General features: G+C 46.0%; 1 protein-coding gene across 2 annotated transcripts in view; it reads right to left on the bottom strand.

Moving 5' to 3' along the window:
- Positions 1–20,190, bottom strand: part of EPS8L3 (EPS8 signaling adaptor L3) — a 254,614-nt gene that overhangs the window by 85,204 nt on the left and 149,220 nt on the right. For both annotated transcript variants that reach the window (XM_072423530.1, XM_072423540.1), the window contains exons 12-13: positions 7,414–7,488; positions 7,185–7,333 (exon numbers count right to left, since the gene is read on the bottom strand). In XM_072423530.1, coding sequence (XP_072279631.1) covers positions 7,185–7,333; positions 7,414–7,488 — 224 coding nt within the window. The remainder of the gene's footprint in view (positions 1–7,184; positions 7,334–7,413; positions 7,489–20,190) is intronic.

Genomic DNA, 20,190 nt, shown 5'->3' with positions numbered 1-20,190 from the left:
ATAAGTTATTCCTGTTGCAAACTGTTATAGCTTGTACTATGAACCTTTGTTTAAGTGCCCAGGGGCCCGTTTTTTTCCCTTATTGGAGGGGACCGGTGCTGCTGGGGGATAAATACAGCATCTGCTCATTGTTTTTTTTTTTTATAAGTGCCTCCTTCCCCAATTATGAATAGTAATTATACTGTGCTATTTTTCCTGAGTACTGATGACTCTGGAAGGGGAATCACACCTCCTCTTCTTTCATACTGACTCTGGGGAACACATTACTATGTATCTAGAGGTAGACCTCCATGGTAATGTTACCAAAGATTGACCTTACAAAGGTTTATTATTGTTCTTATGACCAAGGCTGCGGGTACTGCTAATGTTTGCACATCCCCCAATTAGGCTTCCTTACCTCCATAGGAGGTTAGTGGTTCTCTTTGTTCTAGGGACCTACTTAGTGTTAGGTCCCGCCTCCTCTTCCTCCTTATCCGCTTTCTTTTCTTTTTTCTAGGAACCCTCCTTGTCATCTCTTTTACCCAGTCCCCATCCCCCACTAGGCCTCAGTGTTTCTTACAACAGCACACACTAAGATGTCAATTAAACTCACCTCCATCAATGTCAAAGGGATTAACTCAGAGAACAAACGATCCATTGTACTGAAAGAACTGAATAGGATGAAATGCCACATTGCATTTCTGCAAGAGACTCACTTCAGACATGATAAAATCCCTACTTTATGTGATAAACATTTTCAGATCGCTTACCACTGTATGTCTCCAGAAGGGAGGAAGCATCATTCTGAAAAAACCTTATTGTGGTCACTATGTTAGACGAGGTGGGGACACAGTGTCCCAGTAACGTCATTGTCGGAGGCGATTTTAACATGGCACTTAATCCGAGTCAAGATGTATCTAAAGGCTCCTCCCATAGAACTTTTACCTCTCACAAACAAATGAAGTCTCTACTGCACAACCACCAAGTGGTGGATATTTGGCGCCCTCACCTAGTGTCCCAGTAACGTCATTAGCGGAGGTGATTTTAACATGGCACTTAATGCGAATTAGGATGTTTCTAAAGGCTCCTCCCATATACCTTTAACGTCTCGCACATGAATGAAGTCTCTCATGCACAACCACCAATTGGTGAATATTTGGCAGTAGCAGTGGCCTCTTTCAACCACAAGTCAGCTACATGGTGTCTTTACTTGACGATTCAGAAGTAGCAAACAAAATAGAATCGGAACTAAAAGAAAATTTTGAGCTTAACTCTGGTTCAATGACTAATCACTTTTTTACATGTAAGTGCTTTGTACAGGGTCTTTTTATACAAGATGGTAGTAAATGCAAAAAACAAAGAACAGAAACTGAACACTTTATTTACAGAATCACACCTCCTTGAATTGAAACATAAGAAACAACACTCTACTGACTTGGAAGCCCAGTTGTTTTCTGTTAGGGAACAAATTACTCTATGTTTCGGGCCCAGGCTAAAACACAATTGAGTAAGTGTAGGCGTTTTTTTTATGAGCATGCCAATTACTGTGGCAAAGGTGTGGCCAGGGCTATACGAGTGAAAAGAGCATCCACGTACATACCCATCGTTAAAGATCCCTGAGGATCCATGTGTCACGAAAGACATAGCACAATCCTTCCATATGTTTTATAAAAAAATTATACAATTTACAAACTGGCTCCAGTTCAGTAGGCCCTTGTGGTGCAGCTGATGGAATCATAGATTATCCTAAAGAATCTGGTTTGCCCAGTATCTCAGAAGAGTCACTGAATATTTTGAGACAAACCGATTACGAAACTAGACCTGCAAAGAGCTGTGTCTCGTGTTGCGCCCGGTAAGGCATCGGGGCCTGGCGGCCTAACACTGCGGTACTATAAAAAAAAAAAAATAATGTTGTAGGCCCTCACCTGGTGGATACATACAACACCATCTCCCAAGGTCACCTACTACATATGCACATATTACAGTTTTACTTAAACCAGAAAAAGACCCATAATCGTGTTCAAGCTACAGGCCCATTTTACTGTTGAATTTTGACCTAAAGCATTTCGCAAGCATTTTGGCACAGAGGTTGACACTGATTTTAAATATCTTAATTCATCCTGATCAGAGTGGTTTCCTGCCTTTTAAAGAAGCCAGGGATAATACCATCGCCACACTGAATATTATATATTACGTGCATTCCCACAAAATCCCATTCATGCTTCTCTCGACCGATGCAGAGAAAGCATTCAACTGGGTCAACTGGACATATCTCCGTATGCTATTATAGTATATCAGTCTACCAGCAAGATTTCTGAATTGGGTGCAAACTATATACTCAATGCCAACTGCACTAGTAAAAGTTAATGGTGAACTGTCTCAACCGTTTCCTAATAATAATCGTATGAGGCAAGGTTGCTTCAGTGTTGTTTATCCTTACGTTGGAGCCACTGCTCAGGTGTATTAGGTCCAATGTAAACATAAAGGGTATTTCGATAAATAAAACATAAACAGAAGCATACGCTGATGATCTATTGTTCTATGTAACAGCTCCCATCACTACGCTCCCAAATCAGAACTCTGTCACTTGGCAGAGCTGACTAACTATAACATAAACCTACTGAAATCAGAAGCGCTTAACATTACTCTCCCACAGGCAACCCTTCAAGCCACCCGTTTAAATAGGCAACAGAATCTGGGGACTCAGGTTTCACCTAATTTGGCTCAATTAGTAGAACTTAACATTATTCCTCTTCTCAATGAGCTTAGAAAAGACCTCCAGAGATGGCGCCAAATGACATTTACCTGGTTTGGGAGATGCAATATTTTAAAAATGAATGTTATGCCATGGTTAATATACCTGTTACAAGCACTTCCAGTGAAACTCCCAATGTCTGTGTTGGCTAGATTTAGGACGGAATTTATCCAGTTTGTCTGGAATCTTTGCACACCCTGTATCAGTATGTAAACACTCAGACTTCTCAAAAATGATGGGGGAATAGCATTTCCAGATTTGGTTCTGTACCAGCAGGCAATTCATCTGGCTCGAATAATAGATTGGTGCACCAATAAGCATTCCAACTTGTGGGTGCAACAGGAGTATAGGGCTTCGCCGATTCCTATAGACACCTTAGCTTGGGCCACTTCCTCCTGCATTAATTCAATGTTGAGGCATCCTTTGATAGGTCCCACACTACTGGCAGCTTGCAATTTTTTTAAATCGCAGTCTTCTTTGACTTACCGATCTCCGTTATCGCCAGTATTCGAACACATGGACTGTCTTTCTGGATGAGAAGACCCAGTTTTTAAATCCTGGTATGCTAAAGGAGTATATCAATCCTAATATTTTATAGTAGACCGTTCTTGGGTCCCAATCTTGCATCTCCAAACAGAAAATGAATTACACATTTACATTTACACATTTAATTAATTGGCAAATGATACAACTATCGTATCTTTTTAAGTCACTACTGCTGCCAATACAGTTTCAACGCCCTCTACTCGCATTGGAATCAGTGTGTTCCAGTGCAGGGCAGTTCAGAGGTACCCTTTGATTTGCATACCAAACAAGAGAATTGCATACCAAACAAAGAGTTTCCTTGAGAAGAAGGCATAGGGGCGTCAAGCTCCGGTGGGGATTTGGAAGAGAATAGCTCCCTTTCTGACGGAGGAGGCGTCAACCTGAGAGCTGGGCCAAAAGGAAAGGCTTTCTTTAAGAAATAAAAGGCCTCAATTGCCTCAGAGGGCCAGTCCCTAGGATCAGCATCCTTCTGAGTCAGTGCTGTGATGGGAGCTACCAGAGTGGAGTAATTCCTGATCAACTGAAGGTAATAGTTTGTAAATCCCAGGAAGCGCTGAGTAGCCTTAAGATCACAAGGCAGAGGTCAGTTGGAAATAGCTGCAACCTTTTCTGGATCCATGGAGAAACCCTCTTTAGAAACAATTGAAACCCAGGAAGGCTACCTGAGGAAGTTCAAACAGGCACTTCTCTGCCTTTCCAGAGGGTCCGTTGTCTTTGAGCCGCTGTAAGACCAAATTGACATGTTATCTGTGAGTGGGCAAGTCTGGAGAAATAATTTAGAATATCATCCAAATAGACAACAACACAGATGTATAAAAAGTTTCAAAACACCTCATTAACAAAGTGCTGGAAAACAGCTGGGGCATTGCAGAGAGTGAAGGGCATTACAAGGTACTCATAATGTCCATCTCTGGTGTTAAATGCAGTTTTCCATTTATCCCCCTCTTTGATTCGAATTAGATTGTATGCACCTCAGAGGTCTAGTTTAGTAAAGATCTCTGCACCACGGTCGAAGTGCTCAGGAATGGGTGGCAGGGGGTTCTTTATGGTGATGGTGCTCAGACAATGGTAGTCCATCCATGAACAGAGTCTGATCTTTTCTCTGGAAAAAGAAAAACCCTGCGCCAGCGTAAAAATCCACTTTGCAAATTCTCCTTGATATACTAACTCATAGCCTGGGAGACTAAGGGTGCATAACCAACCTCTGGGAGGTGTGGAGTTAGGAATGAGATCAATCGCACAGTCAAAGGACCAGCGGGGAGGTAGCTGCTCAGCCCTGTGCATGGAAAAGACGTCTTTGAAATCCATATACTGAATGGAAATAGATGCTGCAACCCCAGGAGTGGAGAGAGCAAGAGGCCAGATAGGTGTGAGCTTGGTCAGTAATTTGGAGTGACACGAGGGACCTCAAGCCAATACCTCTGGAGTAGACCAGTCCATCACTGGGGAGTGTTGTTGAAGCCATGGGAGGCCCAGAATGACTGCAGAGGTGGCCTGAGGAAGAATAAGAAAAGGTAAAGTGATGTAGCACACCAACAGACATTTCTATGGGTCTAGCCTGGAAGCGGATAAGTCCACATGACAGGAGGGTACAATCCACAGCAGAGATTCGCAGAGGCTATGATAATGGCTTCATAGGCTAAGCACATTCCTAGAGTCGATGAAGGCCTCAAGGGCAAGTCTGGACTTGATGTGGCAAAGCTGGATAGCTATAGAGGGATGCTGAGTGGAGGGTAGAGAACAGTGACCTATCATGCCCCCCTCAGAGCATGCTAGGCGATGAAGTCACAGCCTCTGAGCATAGGAGGAGGCCAGAAACAGATCCAGGTGAGTAATAAAGGTATGAAGCTGGCAAAGAACCTAGATTTGGTTGTCTAGCCTTCGGCTGAGGAATTGGTTGGTTGGTCTGCTGAAGCCTGGGAGGGTGCGGTCATGGATTGTGCAAACTGCTTGGGGAGACAGGGCCAAGGCACAGAGTGTAAGCAGTAACCAGGTCTTCTCCGGAGCCTCTAGTGGTGAGGATGTTGGGCTGCTGGTTACCACCAGGTTGCCACCAGGCACATCTGACACAGGAACACTAGATCAGTACAAGAGAATAGGCTGGAAACAACTGACTAGGCAACAAAGGCTTAACACAGGAGCTGGACAGGGGAAACACTGAATTAAGCAACAGGTGAACAGGAACTAGCTCAGCAAAGTAGGGGCTTTGTACTAGTGGAGACACTTGCAAGAACACTGAGTGCAGTGTCTGAGCTAGCTAAATAGCCAGGGATGAATAAGAGGCTATTTTCTGATTGGTCAAAACTGATAAAGCTTGGGAGCAGAGGCACACCCATGCACATGTGCAGAAGAGAGAGATGCCTGTTGTTTTCAAACTGTTGCTCGATCATATGAATTCAAAGCCATTGTGGTCCATTTCAGTCTGTGACATTGCCATTTGGATTTTGGGACTTGAGCTCCACCATTTTTATCCCCAGTTACCAACCCATCTCATCATCTCCATCTACTACCTATCCACTTGACCAAGTCCCCTCTGATCTACTCTATGCTCATTCCTCTACCTTGGCTCCAGGACTAACCAAACTATTCAACCTCTTATTTTCCACTGGTATCTTCTACTCAGCCTTCAAATATGCCATCGTTCTCCCTGTCATGAAGAAATCCTCACTAGTCCTTTCCCTACTTTCTAGCTATCCCCCTTCACCCATGTTTTTAAACACATTGTCCATAAAAGTCTCACCGACACTCTGAACACCAACTCTGTACTTGACCCGCTTCAATCTGGCTTTTGAGCTGCCCATTCTACTGAAATAGCTCCTATAAAAAGGCCAATAACCTCATCAGAGCCAAGTCGCATGGCAACTTTTCTGTCCTTCTAGATCTTTGACAATGTTGATCACCCCCTTTTACTTAAAATCATGAACCCCATTGGTGTCAGTGACACTACCTCTTGGTTTACTTCCTATCTGTTTAACCTCTTCTTCTAATCTACTCCCTGTTGGTATTCCTCAAGGGTCAGTCTTTGGACCAGTTTTTTCTTCTCTGTACATCTCCTTGCTTGGCAGTCTCATATCCTCTTTTGGTTTACAGTGCCCTCTGCAGAGGACCCTTAAATTTATCGGTCCACCCCTGACTTGTCTCCCTCAATCCTAGATAAGGTTTCATGCTGTCTGTCAGCCATCTCATCATGGTTGGCTGACAAGTTTTGGAAGCTCACCTGGATAAATAAGAACTTATCTCCCCCCATCACATTCCAAATCTCCCCCTGACAATAATCTAACGGTAATGACACTGTTATTTATTTACGAAAATGTGGAATAGGCTTCCTCAGGTATTGGTTTTAGCAAGTAATTTCTTTCCCCTGTTGGAGTAAAATGAACTAAGTGTTTTTTTGCCTTCCTCTAGATCAACTATTACTCTGGAATGGTCCCTTTTTAGATTGCTCCTACTTTCTGGACATCTAAAAGGGCATTTAACACTCATCTTTTAAATTTTGTTTACCTGTCGTCTTCTGTCTCCTAAACCCCAACTACCATTCTATATGCCCCCTTCTATTGTGTGCTACATCCCTCCTAAATTGTAAGCTCTTCTGGACAGGGTCTCTCCTCCTTCTGTGTCATTGTTTGTATCTGTGTTTTTTGCTACCTCTATTTATTGTACTTAACTGCGTAATATGTTGGCACTATATAAATACTGTTTACCAATTATAAAAAAAATAATTAGGGGACATTTCTTGGAGCCCTGTTTAACAGTAAAAACACTAGATTACTAAATTCTGGCTTATCTGTCTAAAAATTTTTGTGTTATTTCTATACCATTTCTATACCAGTTCTATACCAGTTAAGCAGCTCTAATTGTCATTGGTTGCCCAATGAACCTACAAGTTTCACTCTGCTGTCATTACCTTGTTCTTAACCAAGCATCCCCTAGGCTTTCCCAAAGTATTCTTTCTTTTTCAGTCACACATGAGTTCAACAACAGCAAAGCTTTTTGTGATGGAAAAGGAGATAGCACAGAACTAGCCATGTCATTCCAAGAACAGCTGGACAGGATCTGAAAAAAAGAATTATACAGTTACATTTTATATGCAAAAATGCATTTGAATGCAAATAAACTTAACTTAGATGTCTCACCTTGGGCAGTACATGTAGTAGCATATGGACCAAGTCTGTAGCAGTTGGCTGGAACATATGGTCTTGAACTTTTCCCTGTTATATGGGAGTTGTAGCTGATTATTCCTATTTTATCAAATAACATATAAAACTTTCTCATGACACAAAGGGCAAGGCACAAAGCGATGTTGAACAGACATATGCACACCCCATTCCGATATTTATAAAAGCAATAATGAATCCCGATTCATAGAAATACTGTAGACTAACTAACCAGTATTTATCACTATATATATATATATATATATATATATATATTGTTTTTTTTTTCTTTTTCGTTGATTTATTTATGTGTAAAACAGAGAGCCATAAAGTCATAGCCAAAAATGTTGGTATCTTTGCATTTATGTCAGAAAATGCACCACTTCTGGAAAATTGTTGCAATTAGAAATGGTTTGGTATTACCATGTTTATTTCTTTTGTTGGCAGTAAAAGAACACAGAAAAGCAGGGAAAAATGTTTGAGACATTCCACACAAAACATCAAAATTGGCATGAACAAAATTCTTAGCACTGTCAACTGAATACATGGTAAGGACACTCTTTGGAAGAAATAACTGATTTTAACCGCTTTCTTTAACAATCAGTTAGTTTTTTCCATCTCTCTCCTGGAGTTTTGGACCACTCTTCCTTTGCCAGCTGCTCCTGGTCACTCAGATTTGAAGGGCTTCATGTAACACTGAGCATGAAAAAAAGAAAAACATTTCTGAGGATTTGAGAAGCAAAATGATAGAAAAGCATGGACAATCCCAAGGATATAAGTCTATCTCCAGAAATACTAATGTTCCTGTGTCCACTGTGTGCAACATTGTAAAGAAATTTAAAGCCCATGGCTCTGTAGCTAATCTCTCTGGACGTAGACAAATGATTGATGACATGTTGCAACAAAGAATTGATCCAATGGTGGATATAGTACCTTGAACAACTGCCAAACAAATTCAAGCTGACCTGCAGGCACAGGGTACAACACTGTCACCTCGCTCTTTCTGTCACCATCTGAATGAAGGGATGCTATGGCAGGAGACCCAGGAGGGTCACACAGAAAGAAAAACAAGCCTGATTACAGTTTGCTAAAACTGACCTGTGGAAGCCACAATCCCCCTGGGAGAATGTCCTCTGTAGGGATGAGTCAAAAATACAGCTTTTCAGTAACACACATCATACGACTGTTTACAGAAAACAAAAAGAAGCCATCAAAAGAAAAAGAACACAGTCTCTACAGTCAAACATGGAGGATGTTCACTGATGTTTTGGGGTAGCTTTGCTGCTTTAGACACTGGTAGTCTTGACTGTTTGCATGGTATTATAAAATCTAAAGACTACCAAAGAATTCTGGGGTGCAAAGGAGTAAAACCCAGTGTCAAAAAGCTGGGTCTCAGCTGGAGATCATGGTTCTTACAGCATGACAATGACCCAAATCATACTTCAAAAAGCACTCAGAAATGGTTTAAGACAAAGCGCTGGAGTGTTCTGAAGTAGCCAGCAATGAGTCCAGATCTAAATCCCATAGAGCTATGGTGTCCAACCTTTTTTCATCTGGGGGCTGCTGTTGACATTGGAATAAAACTTGCGGGCCACAATGCAAACAAACATTAAAGATGCATGTTTAAAACTGGAATAGTTTAAAATTAAATTAAATTGAAATGTTTCTAGTTATCGTAACATACATGCACCAAAAGAGATGACAAATCAAGAATCCCTGCAATGGATACTTCCAGAGCAATGCAATTCATGTGTCAGATATAGGGATGAGCGAGCGAGATTTGTAAGTTCAATCTCACAGCGAATCGGGCCTTTCTCGCTTACTGAACATTTAAGCGAGAATGGCCTTGTGATACGCCAATGAGGTCATGTTCTCGCGGGACAAACAAGGGAAAATGCAGGGGTAGGTAACGGCGACTATTTCTGGCAAGAATGGTGCGGCTGGAAGCGAATCATTTGCTCCCTGGATGCACAGCATGGCCCAGCAGCCCAATCAGCAGAGATCTCAGAACAGGCATATATACAGGGAAGGAAGGAGGGGTTGGTCACTCCATCTTGTGTTCTGTGTCAGAGAAAGAAGCAGGGAGAGAAGTGCTTTGTGACAGGGACAGGTTAGGAGCTGTATATCTTGAAATATACAGAATGTGCAGTTTTTTTTTGCTACCTTTTGCTATTTATCAAAACAGGCAGACACATTTCTGTCCTACTCTCCAAAAAAATAGAGATATTTCAGTCTGATACTTCTTGCAGTCTATCACAAAAGCCATTGTGCATTGTGACAGGGACAGGTTAGGAGCTTTCTGTATATCTTGAAATATATAGATTGTGCAGTTTTTGTTGCTACCTCTTGCTATTTATCAAAAAAAGCAGAAACATTTCTGTCCTACTGTCCAAAATATAGAGATATTTCAGTCTGATACCTCTTGCAATCTATCACATAGATTTTGACCAAGCAATAAAAAAAAATCTGTTTCTCTCTCAAAAAAAATACAGATATTTTATTCTGATCCCACTTGCTATCTATCAAAAAAAGCAAGAAAAAATTCTGTATTTCTCTCAAAAAAATCAAGATATTTTATTCTAATCCCACTTGCTATCTATCAAAAAATCCAGAAAAATGTCTGTATTTCTCTCAAAAAATAAAGATATTTTATGCTGATCCCACTTGCTATCAAAAAAGCCGGAAAAATTTCTGTATATTTTTTAAAAAAAATACAGATATTTAATGCTGATACCACTTGCCATTTACCAAAGAAACCGTTTGGTACAGGTGCATTTTTTCCCAAATAAGTCAAGGATGAGCAGTAGACGCAGGGGAAGGCCTGGCATTGGGCAACCTGCCGCATCTGGCAGGGGACATACTCCCCGGGAGTCCGCCACTGTAAGATAGCAGCAGCAGCAGCAGCAGCAGCAGCAGCAAACCGTTGGAGGCAGCAGCACAAGTTGTCAAACAGGTCTGAGATGTGTGAGGAGCACCAGTTTGCTGGTAGATTTATTGAGAGGGTGTACTACAATGATGCAGACACGTCATGTTAAGAGTATTGTGGACTGGGTCTCAGGGGTCTCAAGTGCAGCAGGCTATTTTTCTGCTGCATGCTCTTCTTCTGCAGCAGCAGCAACCAGCACAGCTGTCACAGGAGCAAAGACAGGAGTTAGCATGGCTAATGTGCCTGTACCTCCCGACTGAATGACTCTCCCTTGTTGTTGAACGAACAGCCTGAGGATCTGTCATTATGAATTTTAGAGCAGGAGGCAGACTTTGAGACCCTTGGAGAGTGTGATCAGCACTTGCTGGGCGAGGGTTCTGCAACAGTGGCTGCATTTGCAGAAGTTGGCTTAGATGAAAATGAGGATGATGATGACTGTGATGTCACCTGGGAACCACCGGTGCATGTAAGGGCCAGCAGCAGTTCAGAAACAGAAGTAGAGGAAAGGCAGCAGCAACAGCAGCAACAGACTGGGGATGGAAAGGGCCACAAATCTGCCTCACGTGAGTCCCAAAGAACACACAGACGAGTGGGCACAAGCAGGGGAACAGTCAGAGGCTGCTTCCAGAGTCAGATGTGACTGTGGGGGAGCTGGAGCAGACGCAGGGCACTCAGCAGACGCAGAGGCAGGCAAAGAAAAAGCGCAGCAGAGTGGTTGCACGCACCTCTCCAGTGTGGCCTTTTTTCACGCTGAAAGAAGATGATGGGTGCTTAGCAATCTGCATCCTGTACCACAGACAGATTCGCAGAGGACAGGCATGACCCACATGCGCAAGAACCACAAACCAAAGTGGGAGCAGTACTTGTGTTCTCTTGAAGGAGGTGTAACCACGTCATTGTCTCTTCTTCCACCTCCATTGACTTCTTCTACAGCTCCAACTGTCATTGCTACTACGTCTCAGGAGGTTGGTAACAGCCAGACTTCAAGCTGCGAGGAAGTATCAGCTTCTGGCCGCAGGTTTTGTGGCGTCAGACAACGTTTGTTACCGTAAGATGGGTACTCCAGTGACCCTTTCAGTTCCCCTAGCTCCCAGTCCCTTCAGCCCACTGTACCGGAGTTCTGCTCAAGGCATCAGGCTATGGATCCAACCAACAAAAGAGTCATCAAATTAATTGTCTGCAAGAGGCATTGCAGCATCTGGTACCCCCGCCAAGGGATGTGGTGGGAAAGCATGGGCCACCCCAGTCCTCTCCCTCCTCCTTCCACCGGCAAACCCTCTCTTTTCGTCACTCCTCCTGAAAGGCCAGCAGCAGAGGACACTGTGGTTAAGCGGGCACACCACTACGGCTCCCTCAATCACACGCATTACCAGGCAGTGCTGTACCTGGTGTCCATGGGGGAGAAAAGTCACACCACCAGAGAAATCTTGTCTGCATTGTACAAAGAGGTTAAGGCTTGGCTGAGGCCCTCCCGGTTCACAACAGGCAACGTAGTGTGCGACAACGGGGCCAACTTTGTGGCCGCGCTGCGCTGGGCCGCATAACACATGTGCCCTGCTTTGCGCACGTACTCAACCTGGTGGTACAGAAGTTCCTCTGCACGTACCCAGGACTGCAGGACTTACTGAAACAGGCTCGCTCCATCTGCAGCCATGTCCGCCGATCCCCTACTGCGCGCTTAGCAAGATCCAAGGCCAACAGGGGCTTCCACTGCATAGACTGATTTGTGACACTTTGACTAGATGGAACTCCACCTTGCACATGCTCCAACGTTTGTGTGAGCAAAAGCCACCCATCTGCTATTACTTGGTCAGCGTGGTGCATGGAGGCAGCGGGGCCCTTGGTACAGCCACACAACTGAGCTATTTTACCAGTGACCAGTGGCTGCAGATGGAAACGCTGTGCAAGGTACTGGCCCCCTTTGAGCAGGCCACAAACGTTGTGAGTCGGGAGCGGTCCGGCTGGAACAATGTCATTCTCTTCATCCTTCTGCTTGATAATACCCTGTGTGGCCTGATGGAAAGCAGCGATGGGAGAGGAGGGAAAGAAAGGGGGAGGTGGATGAGGGTGACATTACACTCCTTAGCGCACAGCCAGCATCAGGAGGTTCAAGAGGAGGAGGAGGAAAATGATTATGATGTTGATGATGAGGGAGACAATGTTGGGGCTGCTGGACAGGACCCGCCCAACCCACATTTGTGCTGTCACGACCCAGGCATTGAGTGGGCGATGGAACAATAGGAACTGGTGCAGCTTGAAGAGGAGGAGGTGGGTGATGAGGAGGAAGAGGTTTTGGCATCTATTGAGGGACAGGAGGAGGATGAGCCTAGGGAACCCCTCTTTAAAATGTGTGTCCACATGTTGCGATGCCTACGGAGGGACCCCTGCATTTGCAGCATCAAAAACCGAGATGATTACTGGCTGGCCACCCTTCTGGATCACGGCTACAAAGACAAAATGTCACAGTTTCTACCCAACCTGGCGCAAGAGAAAGAAAAGGTGACCCACCTGAGCAGAATACTATCCGACCAGCTGTGTGAGGAGTTCCGCGCACCACAATCCACACAGGGAGCTCAGGCGGACACCGCGTCCACCATATCCTCCTGTAGCAGTGGCAGCAGCAGCATCAGCAGTAGTGGCAGCAGACCGCACACATCCAAAAGTGTAGGCCAAAACAGGGGGGATTTTCTGGATGCCTGGCGAAACCTGATGCGGCCACCCCAAACAAGTGAAGTGCAGGGGCATAACCATCGAGAACAGATGAAACGCATGGTGCATGACTACGTTGGGTCTTTTCTGGCTGTTGCCGGTGGTGTTGATGACAGCAGTTATGAGGAGGATGCCTGTCCTGACAGTATTGACGCCATAAATTTTTGGGTCAACAGGCTTGAAATCTGCCCACAGTTGGCACAGTATGCCATTAATCTTATTTCGTGCCCGGCATCCAGTGCTTTGTTCGAAAGAACCTTCAGTGCCGCTGACGGAGTGGTAACGAATGACAGATAACGACTGTTGCCGGAAAATGTCAATCGCCTCACTTTTTTGAAAATGAACGAAAGGTGGGTTACTAACAACTATCATATGCCCACGGCAGATGTCACTGATTGACACAAGGACTCACTAGGCCTACCAAGATGCCTCTGTGAACCCACACTGCTCCTGTGCTAAGTCTGTGGCTGCCTATCACCAAACACCCTGTCAGCTGAGCCTGCCTCGGTTGAATTTTTCTGCTAGTTATCGCAACGTCCAGGGGTGGCATTCCTCGCCAGTGTCATGCCTGCCATTCTGCCAGCTAGCAATTTACTTCACATTTCTGCTGCTTCCAGGAGGCCAACAAACTGCAGATGAAAACCCCCAGTACTGCCACACTGATCGATGCCAATGCCTTTGCCTAATTTTTCAGCTATGTATTGTAAGATTGAGTGTTGGCATTCATGTCATCCACTTCATGATGTAAACTAGCAATATCGTCTACCTTCCTAATGTTTCCGGCACCACAGACCACAGAAACAGTGCTGCCACATAAAACATCTTGGTCTGCCCCTTCTTTGTTTAATCACAAATTTCCAATATTTGCATTACACACTTCGGGTTAGCATTGACAATGCACTACACCCAGCTCTAGATGCCAGTTAACAATGCCGTCCATGCTCTGTCTCAGGGTCCACAGCCTCCTCCCCCTGCTGTTGCTGCTGCCGCCTGCCCAGTACTTCATTCACAAAAATAGTATTACACACTTCAGGGTGTCATTGACGATGCACTACACCCAGCTCTAGATGTCAGTTACCAATGCGCTCCACGCTTTGTCACAGGGCCTACCGCCTCCAGCTGATGCTGTTGCTGCCGCCTGTCAGTACTCCATTCACTTAAATTGTATTACACACTTCTGGGTGTCATTGACTTTGCACTACACCCAGCTCTTGATGCCAGTTACAAATGCGGTCCATGCTCCGTCTCTGGGCCTACTGCCTCCTTCTGATGCTGTTGCTGCTGCCACCTGTCAGTACTCCATTCATATAATTGTATTACACACTTATGGGTGTCATTGACAATGCACTACACCCAGCTCTAGATGCCAGTTACCAATGCGGTCCATGTTCCTTCTCAGGGCCCACCGCCTCCTCTTGCTGCTGCTGTTGCTGCCGCCTGCCAGTACTCCACTTACTAAAGTTGTACACTTCTGGGTGGCATTGACGATGCACTACACCCAGGTCTCCATGACTCTTACCAATGCGGTCTCCCTGGCGATAGCTGGCCAGAGGCCACACACTACTACTGCTCTCGCTGACCCATGCTTCTCCGGTCCTCCATCCTTTTGCCTAATGTCACGGCATTACTTGTGCCACTTTATGGGTTGCATTCCTAACCCATGTCATCCAGGTCATGATGCCAGCTAGCAATTATTATTATTATTAAACAGGATTTATATAGCGTAAACCAATTATGCAGCTATGAAAATTCAATAAGGGTGCGTACATTAAATAGCAACGCGTTTTCCTGCTCTTTTGACAGCAGAGACTGTTGCTAGTGGGTTGAGTTCACTCTTTTTCAATGTCCTAATTTTTATGCTGCCTTTTTGATGCTGTCCACCACGCAAAAATCCAATTTGCCTGCTGTCACTCTGCCTGCCATTTTCTGGAAAACCACAACATTATGGGGGGCATTCCCAACACATCATCCAGGTCATGTTACCAGCTAGCAATTATTAATATTATTATTATTAATAATAATAATAAACAGGATTTATATAGCGTTAAGATATTATGCAGCTATGTAAGTTCAATGGGGGTGCGTACATTAAATAGCAACACATTTTCCTGCGGTTTTGATGGCAGAGACTGTTGCTAGTGGGTTGAGTTAATCCTTTCTCAATGCCCTAATGTTTGTGCTGCATTCTAGGCGCTGTCCATCACGCAAAAATCCTATTTGTCTGCCATTTTCTGGAAAACCACAAGTTCTTTTTAAACGTTGAATTTTTTCTTTGTTGCCACTGTTCTCCTACACTTAACTACCAAATTTGGTGGTTCTAACATTTATAGAAGCTTAGCTATTAATATTTAAAGTCAGCCTATTGACTTTAATGTAATTCGCGAAATCGATTTGCCGAGGAAATTTTCGCTAAACTGTCAGAGGTCTTCTCACTGATCCCTAGTCAGATAGACAAGGGGTACATGTTCTTACTACTTTATGTTCAGGACCTACATCTCCCCATTCCTCCCACATTTCCAGTTGCTAACATCCCTCTGTTCTAGAGAAATTGAGGGTCACAGAAGATAAGTTGAGTAACAGGCAGCTCGCCAGCCTATCAATCGCTCGCACTACATCATCTGCAGATTTGACTGCAGACGGCAGTCTCCCCCTAGGCAGGGTTCCTTGGCACGATTAGGGGGTTAACTGCACTGCAGCCTCACTGCCAGTCTGAATGCAGTATTAAAGTTTTGTGAACTTTGGGGCACCACAACCTACAGACAATTCATAGTACCCTTATGTTCATTGCCATGAGAGTGGCCCCCAGGGGGTCCCCAATATGCAAACTCAATTTGGGATCCCGGTCTTGAAATAGCCCCATATAATGTGAAAATATACCTGATTGTTGTTAGGAATTTATGCTTTTGGCCCTGTATCTGGCAACTTGTTATGTTTACGGGGCTTAAATTTGGTTTAGTAGCAGCTCTTAGGGTCCCCTGTGTACAGAAAATTTCACATTCCTATGACAATCAGTGAAGAAAATATGAGGATATACACATGGGGATTATGACTAGAGATGAGCGAATTTCTCAAAAATTCGATTCAGCCAGTTCGCCGAATTTTCCAAAAAGATTCGCTTTGATCAGAATTTATTGGCGGCGAATCGTGTTAAAAAACGTCTTCTTCCGGCCTGCAGAGAGCCTTGATAGTGGTGTAGAACACTGTGTCTTGCAGTAACACGCATAGGGAGTCTGCTGTGGTAGTGAAATATTACTGTGAGTCAGTATGACATGCAGATGACAGGCGTCGCTATTAGAATCACTGCAGACTTATTTGGGCAGTCACGGGGAAAAAACAAGTATGAACTCCATGTTAGCGTCAAGAAGAAGCGCACTTCTTTTAAACCCCTGTCAGCTGATTCCACAAAGATGCCTACAAAACCTGTTCTTTTAACCGCTTATACAAGTAGAGCCCCCCGACAGAGTGGAGAGGGTGTCAGCACTAAGTTTTTGTGTTGATGTCACTGATTATTTTGCCCTTCCTCCGATCCATCAGAACAAGAAACCACAAAAAACAGATCCTGTCTGTGGAGCATCTGCCTTCACCCGGTTAGCATTTGCTCAATAAGCCATCAGTATTGCTAATGCCAAAAAAACAGGAGTGGATCCAAAACAGAGATTGTACCCACTCCTGCTTTTGGCTACCAAATCATAGGCCAATTCTGATGGGACCATACAGGCCTTACAGCTGCTACACTGACAGGATCCGTTGTGCACCTCTTTTTTCCTTCCTTCTGACAGACCAGAAGAAGGGGCAAATAAATAGTGATGTCATCCAGGCCAAAAAGGCAAAATAGTGGCCCAGTCATGGAGTGGGGAGGATGGGAGAACAGCTTGAGAAGTCCACAGAGTGGCCCAATGACAGAGTCTGGAGGTGGCAGCAGCATCAGGAGGCCACAAAGTGGCACAATGACAGAGTCTGGAGGTGGTGGCAGCAGCACCATCAGGAGGAGGCCACAGAGTGGCACAATGACATAGTGTGGAGTTGGCGACAGCATCAGGAGGCTACAGAGTGGCACAATGACAGAGTCTGGAGTTGGCGACAGCATCAGGAGGCTACAGAATGGCACAATGACAGAGTGTGGAGGTGGCGGCAACAGCAGCATCAGGCAGAGACCACTGGGTGGCACAATGACAGAGTCTAGAGGTGGCGGCAGCATGAGTAGGCCACAGAGTGGCACAATGACATAGTGTGGAGGTGGCGGCAGCATCAGGAGGCCACAGAGTGGCACAATGACATAGTGTGGAGGTGGCGGCAGCATCAGGAGGCCACGGAGTGGCACAATGACAGAGTGTGGAGTTGGCGTCAGCAGCAGCATCAGGCGGAGACCACAGAGTGGCACAATGACATAGTGTGGAGTTGGCGACAGCATCAGGAGGCTACAGAGTGGCACAATGACAGAGTCTGGAGGTGGCGGCAGCATCAGGAGGATACCACAGAGCGGCAAGGTGACATAGTGTGGAGATGGCAGCAGCAGCATCAGGACGGGCAGGACAGCTTTTCCAGGGCAAACTCGGCCAGTTGCAGCCACAAATCCAGTTTGGCTGCCCAGTAGTCCAGCGGATCTTCAATGACGGCTGGCAGGGTGCACTCCAAGTATGCCACCACCTGCTGGTTCAGGTTCTGCTCTGTCTAGCTGCTGGTTAGTAGTTTCTTCACTATGCATGTATAGAAAGCTGCTCATTAGTGACTCTAGACTTAGGCTGCTGCTGATGGAGCTGGTACTGCTCCTGCCACCCCACCCCTCCACAGCAGTCATGGCAGTGGAACGTGAGTGCGGAGGGCCCCCCCGGTCAGACCTGCGAGAGGATGGACGATGGCGCAGATAGACAGCAGCCAACTGACTACATAGGATGTCTCTGTAGTAGTTCAGTTTTTCCTCCCTCTCAGCGGGTGTAAAAAAGGCCCCCATTTTGGACCGGTAGCGAGGGTCCAACAAGGTGGAAAGCCAGAAGTCATCCCTCTGCCGAATGTTGACAATTCGGCTGTCACTGCGCAAGCAAGTGAGCATGCAGAGGGCCATTTCTGCAAGTGATTCGGAGAGTCTCCCTGCTTCTATCTCCACTGCCTACTGCCACGGTGTGTCTGGGTCCTCTGCTTCGTCTTCCTCATCTCCCTCTTGCTCCTCTGGCTGCTCCTGCTCCTCCTCTACTGTCACCTGAGTAGAAAAACCACCCATTTCGCTACACATTGCCTTTGATCCAATGTCCTCCTCCTCCTCCTGCAGTTCAGCCTCCACAGGGCTCATGTGGCCATGAGATCTAGGCGCCACATCTCCAGTCCCCTGACCAGCCAGATTTACCAGCATCTGTTCCAGGACATGAAGTAGTGGAATGACGTTGTTCATTCCATAGTCCTGGCGACTGACAAATAACGTGGCCTCCTCAAAGGGCCTGAGCAAACGGCAGGTAAAATGCATGAGCTGCCACTGGCTGACATCAAAGTTACACATGGGAGTACTCCTATCCGCTTGGATCATCAAGAATTTGTTTATGGCCTTTCTCTGTTCGTATAGTCGGTCCAACATATGGAGGGTGGAATTCCAAGGGGTGGAAACGTCACATATCAGCCTATGTTGGGGGATGCTGTTTTGCCGCTGCAGCTCAAGGAGGGTGTGCTTTGCGGTGTACAAGTGGCTGAAGTGCATGCAAAGTTTACTGGCCATTTTTATGATGTCTTGCAGATGGGTGGAAGACTTCAGAAACCATTTGACAACCAGATTGAACACGTGTGCCATGCAGGGTGCATGGCTCAGACTTCCTTGACGCAGCGCAGACACAATGGTCTTCCCGTTGGCGGTCACCATGGTTCTGATTTTGAGTTGTTGTGGAGAAAGCCATGATTCGATCTCTTGATGAATCACATGGAGCAGTTCCTCCCCTGTGTGACCCCGTTCCTCCAGGCAAACCAGGTGCAGAACAGCATGACACCGCCGTGCCCTGCACATGTGGTATGCTGGAGGGGCACTGTGAGATGTCCCTGCAGAGGTGGACTTGTCGCAGGACCAGCGGCGTGAGAACGTGGAGGCGGAAGCGGTGTCACCTGGCCAAGTTGCTGGTGTGGCTGTGCAGGAATCACATTCACCCAGTGGGCCGTAAAGGACATGTATTGTCCCTGACCATAGTTACAGCTCCACACTTTGGCAGACACCGACAGGCTCAAGGACTGGCCCACCTTCTGTTCTACATATTTGTGCAGGGCTGGTACTGCCTTTTTTGCAAAGAAATGACGGCTTGGGACTCTCCACCTTGGCTCGGCACAAGCCATCAGTTCTCTGAAAGGTGCAGAGTCCACCACTTGGAAAGGGAGGGACTGCAGCACCAGCAACTTAGACAGGAGCACGTTCAGCTTCTGCGCCGTTGGATGAGTACACGCATACTGTTGTCTCTTGGCAATCGCTTCAGTGATCTATTGCTGACGGATTGACTGACGAGGAGTAGGAGGAGCAGGAGCATCTGGACCAGCAGAAGATGGAAATGACATACAGCTCCCTTCGGCTGACCTGGTGGAGCCTTGACTACCTGAAAGCCGGTGTGTGCCATTGGGTGAGGCAGAGGTTGCTGAGGCAGGCTGGGCCGCCACATCGGAGCCACGGTTCTCCCAGGCCACTTTATGGTGACGTTGCATATGTTGACGCAGATCTGTGGTGCCAACATTGGCACCCTGGCCACGATTCACTTTCTGCCCACAAATTTTACATGTGAACATGTTAACCTCCTCCGGCGGCTTAACAAAAAACTGCCACACAGCCGAGTAGGTGATTTTCCCCCCAACACTCCACACTGACTGACTGCTACCGCCGCTGCCTCTGTGAACCCCTGCACCACTACTTCCCGGGCAGGTAGGCTGCTGCGAAGCAGGTGGTCTACCCCGGGCACGTTTGGCTCCCGACCTCCCACTGCTGCCACTCTGCTGACTACCAACCATGCTACCACCTTGCTGGCTCAGCCGCTGCCTCACGGGCAAGCTGCCACCCTCTTCTCCTGATGATGATGAAGCCTCTTCTTCACCCGGCTCCCGTGCGATCGGCTTCATCATCATCGAGTAGTGTATGCACGTCACTGATGTCCTCCTCAACGGTC

Source organism: Pyxicephalus adspersus, chromosome 1 (assembly GCF_032062135.1).
Source record: "Pyxicephalus adspersus chromosome 1, UCB_Pads_2.0, whole genome shotgun sequence".
NCBI lineage: Eukaryota > Metazoa > Chordata > Amphibia > Anura > Pyxicephalidae > Pyxicephalus > Pyxicephalus adspersus.
Note: the sequence above shows the minus strand (reverse complement) of the source record. Positions and strands in the feature narration are given on the sequence as shown.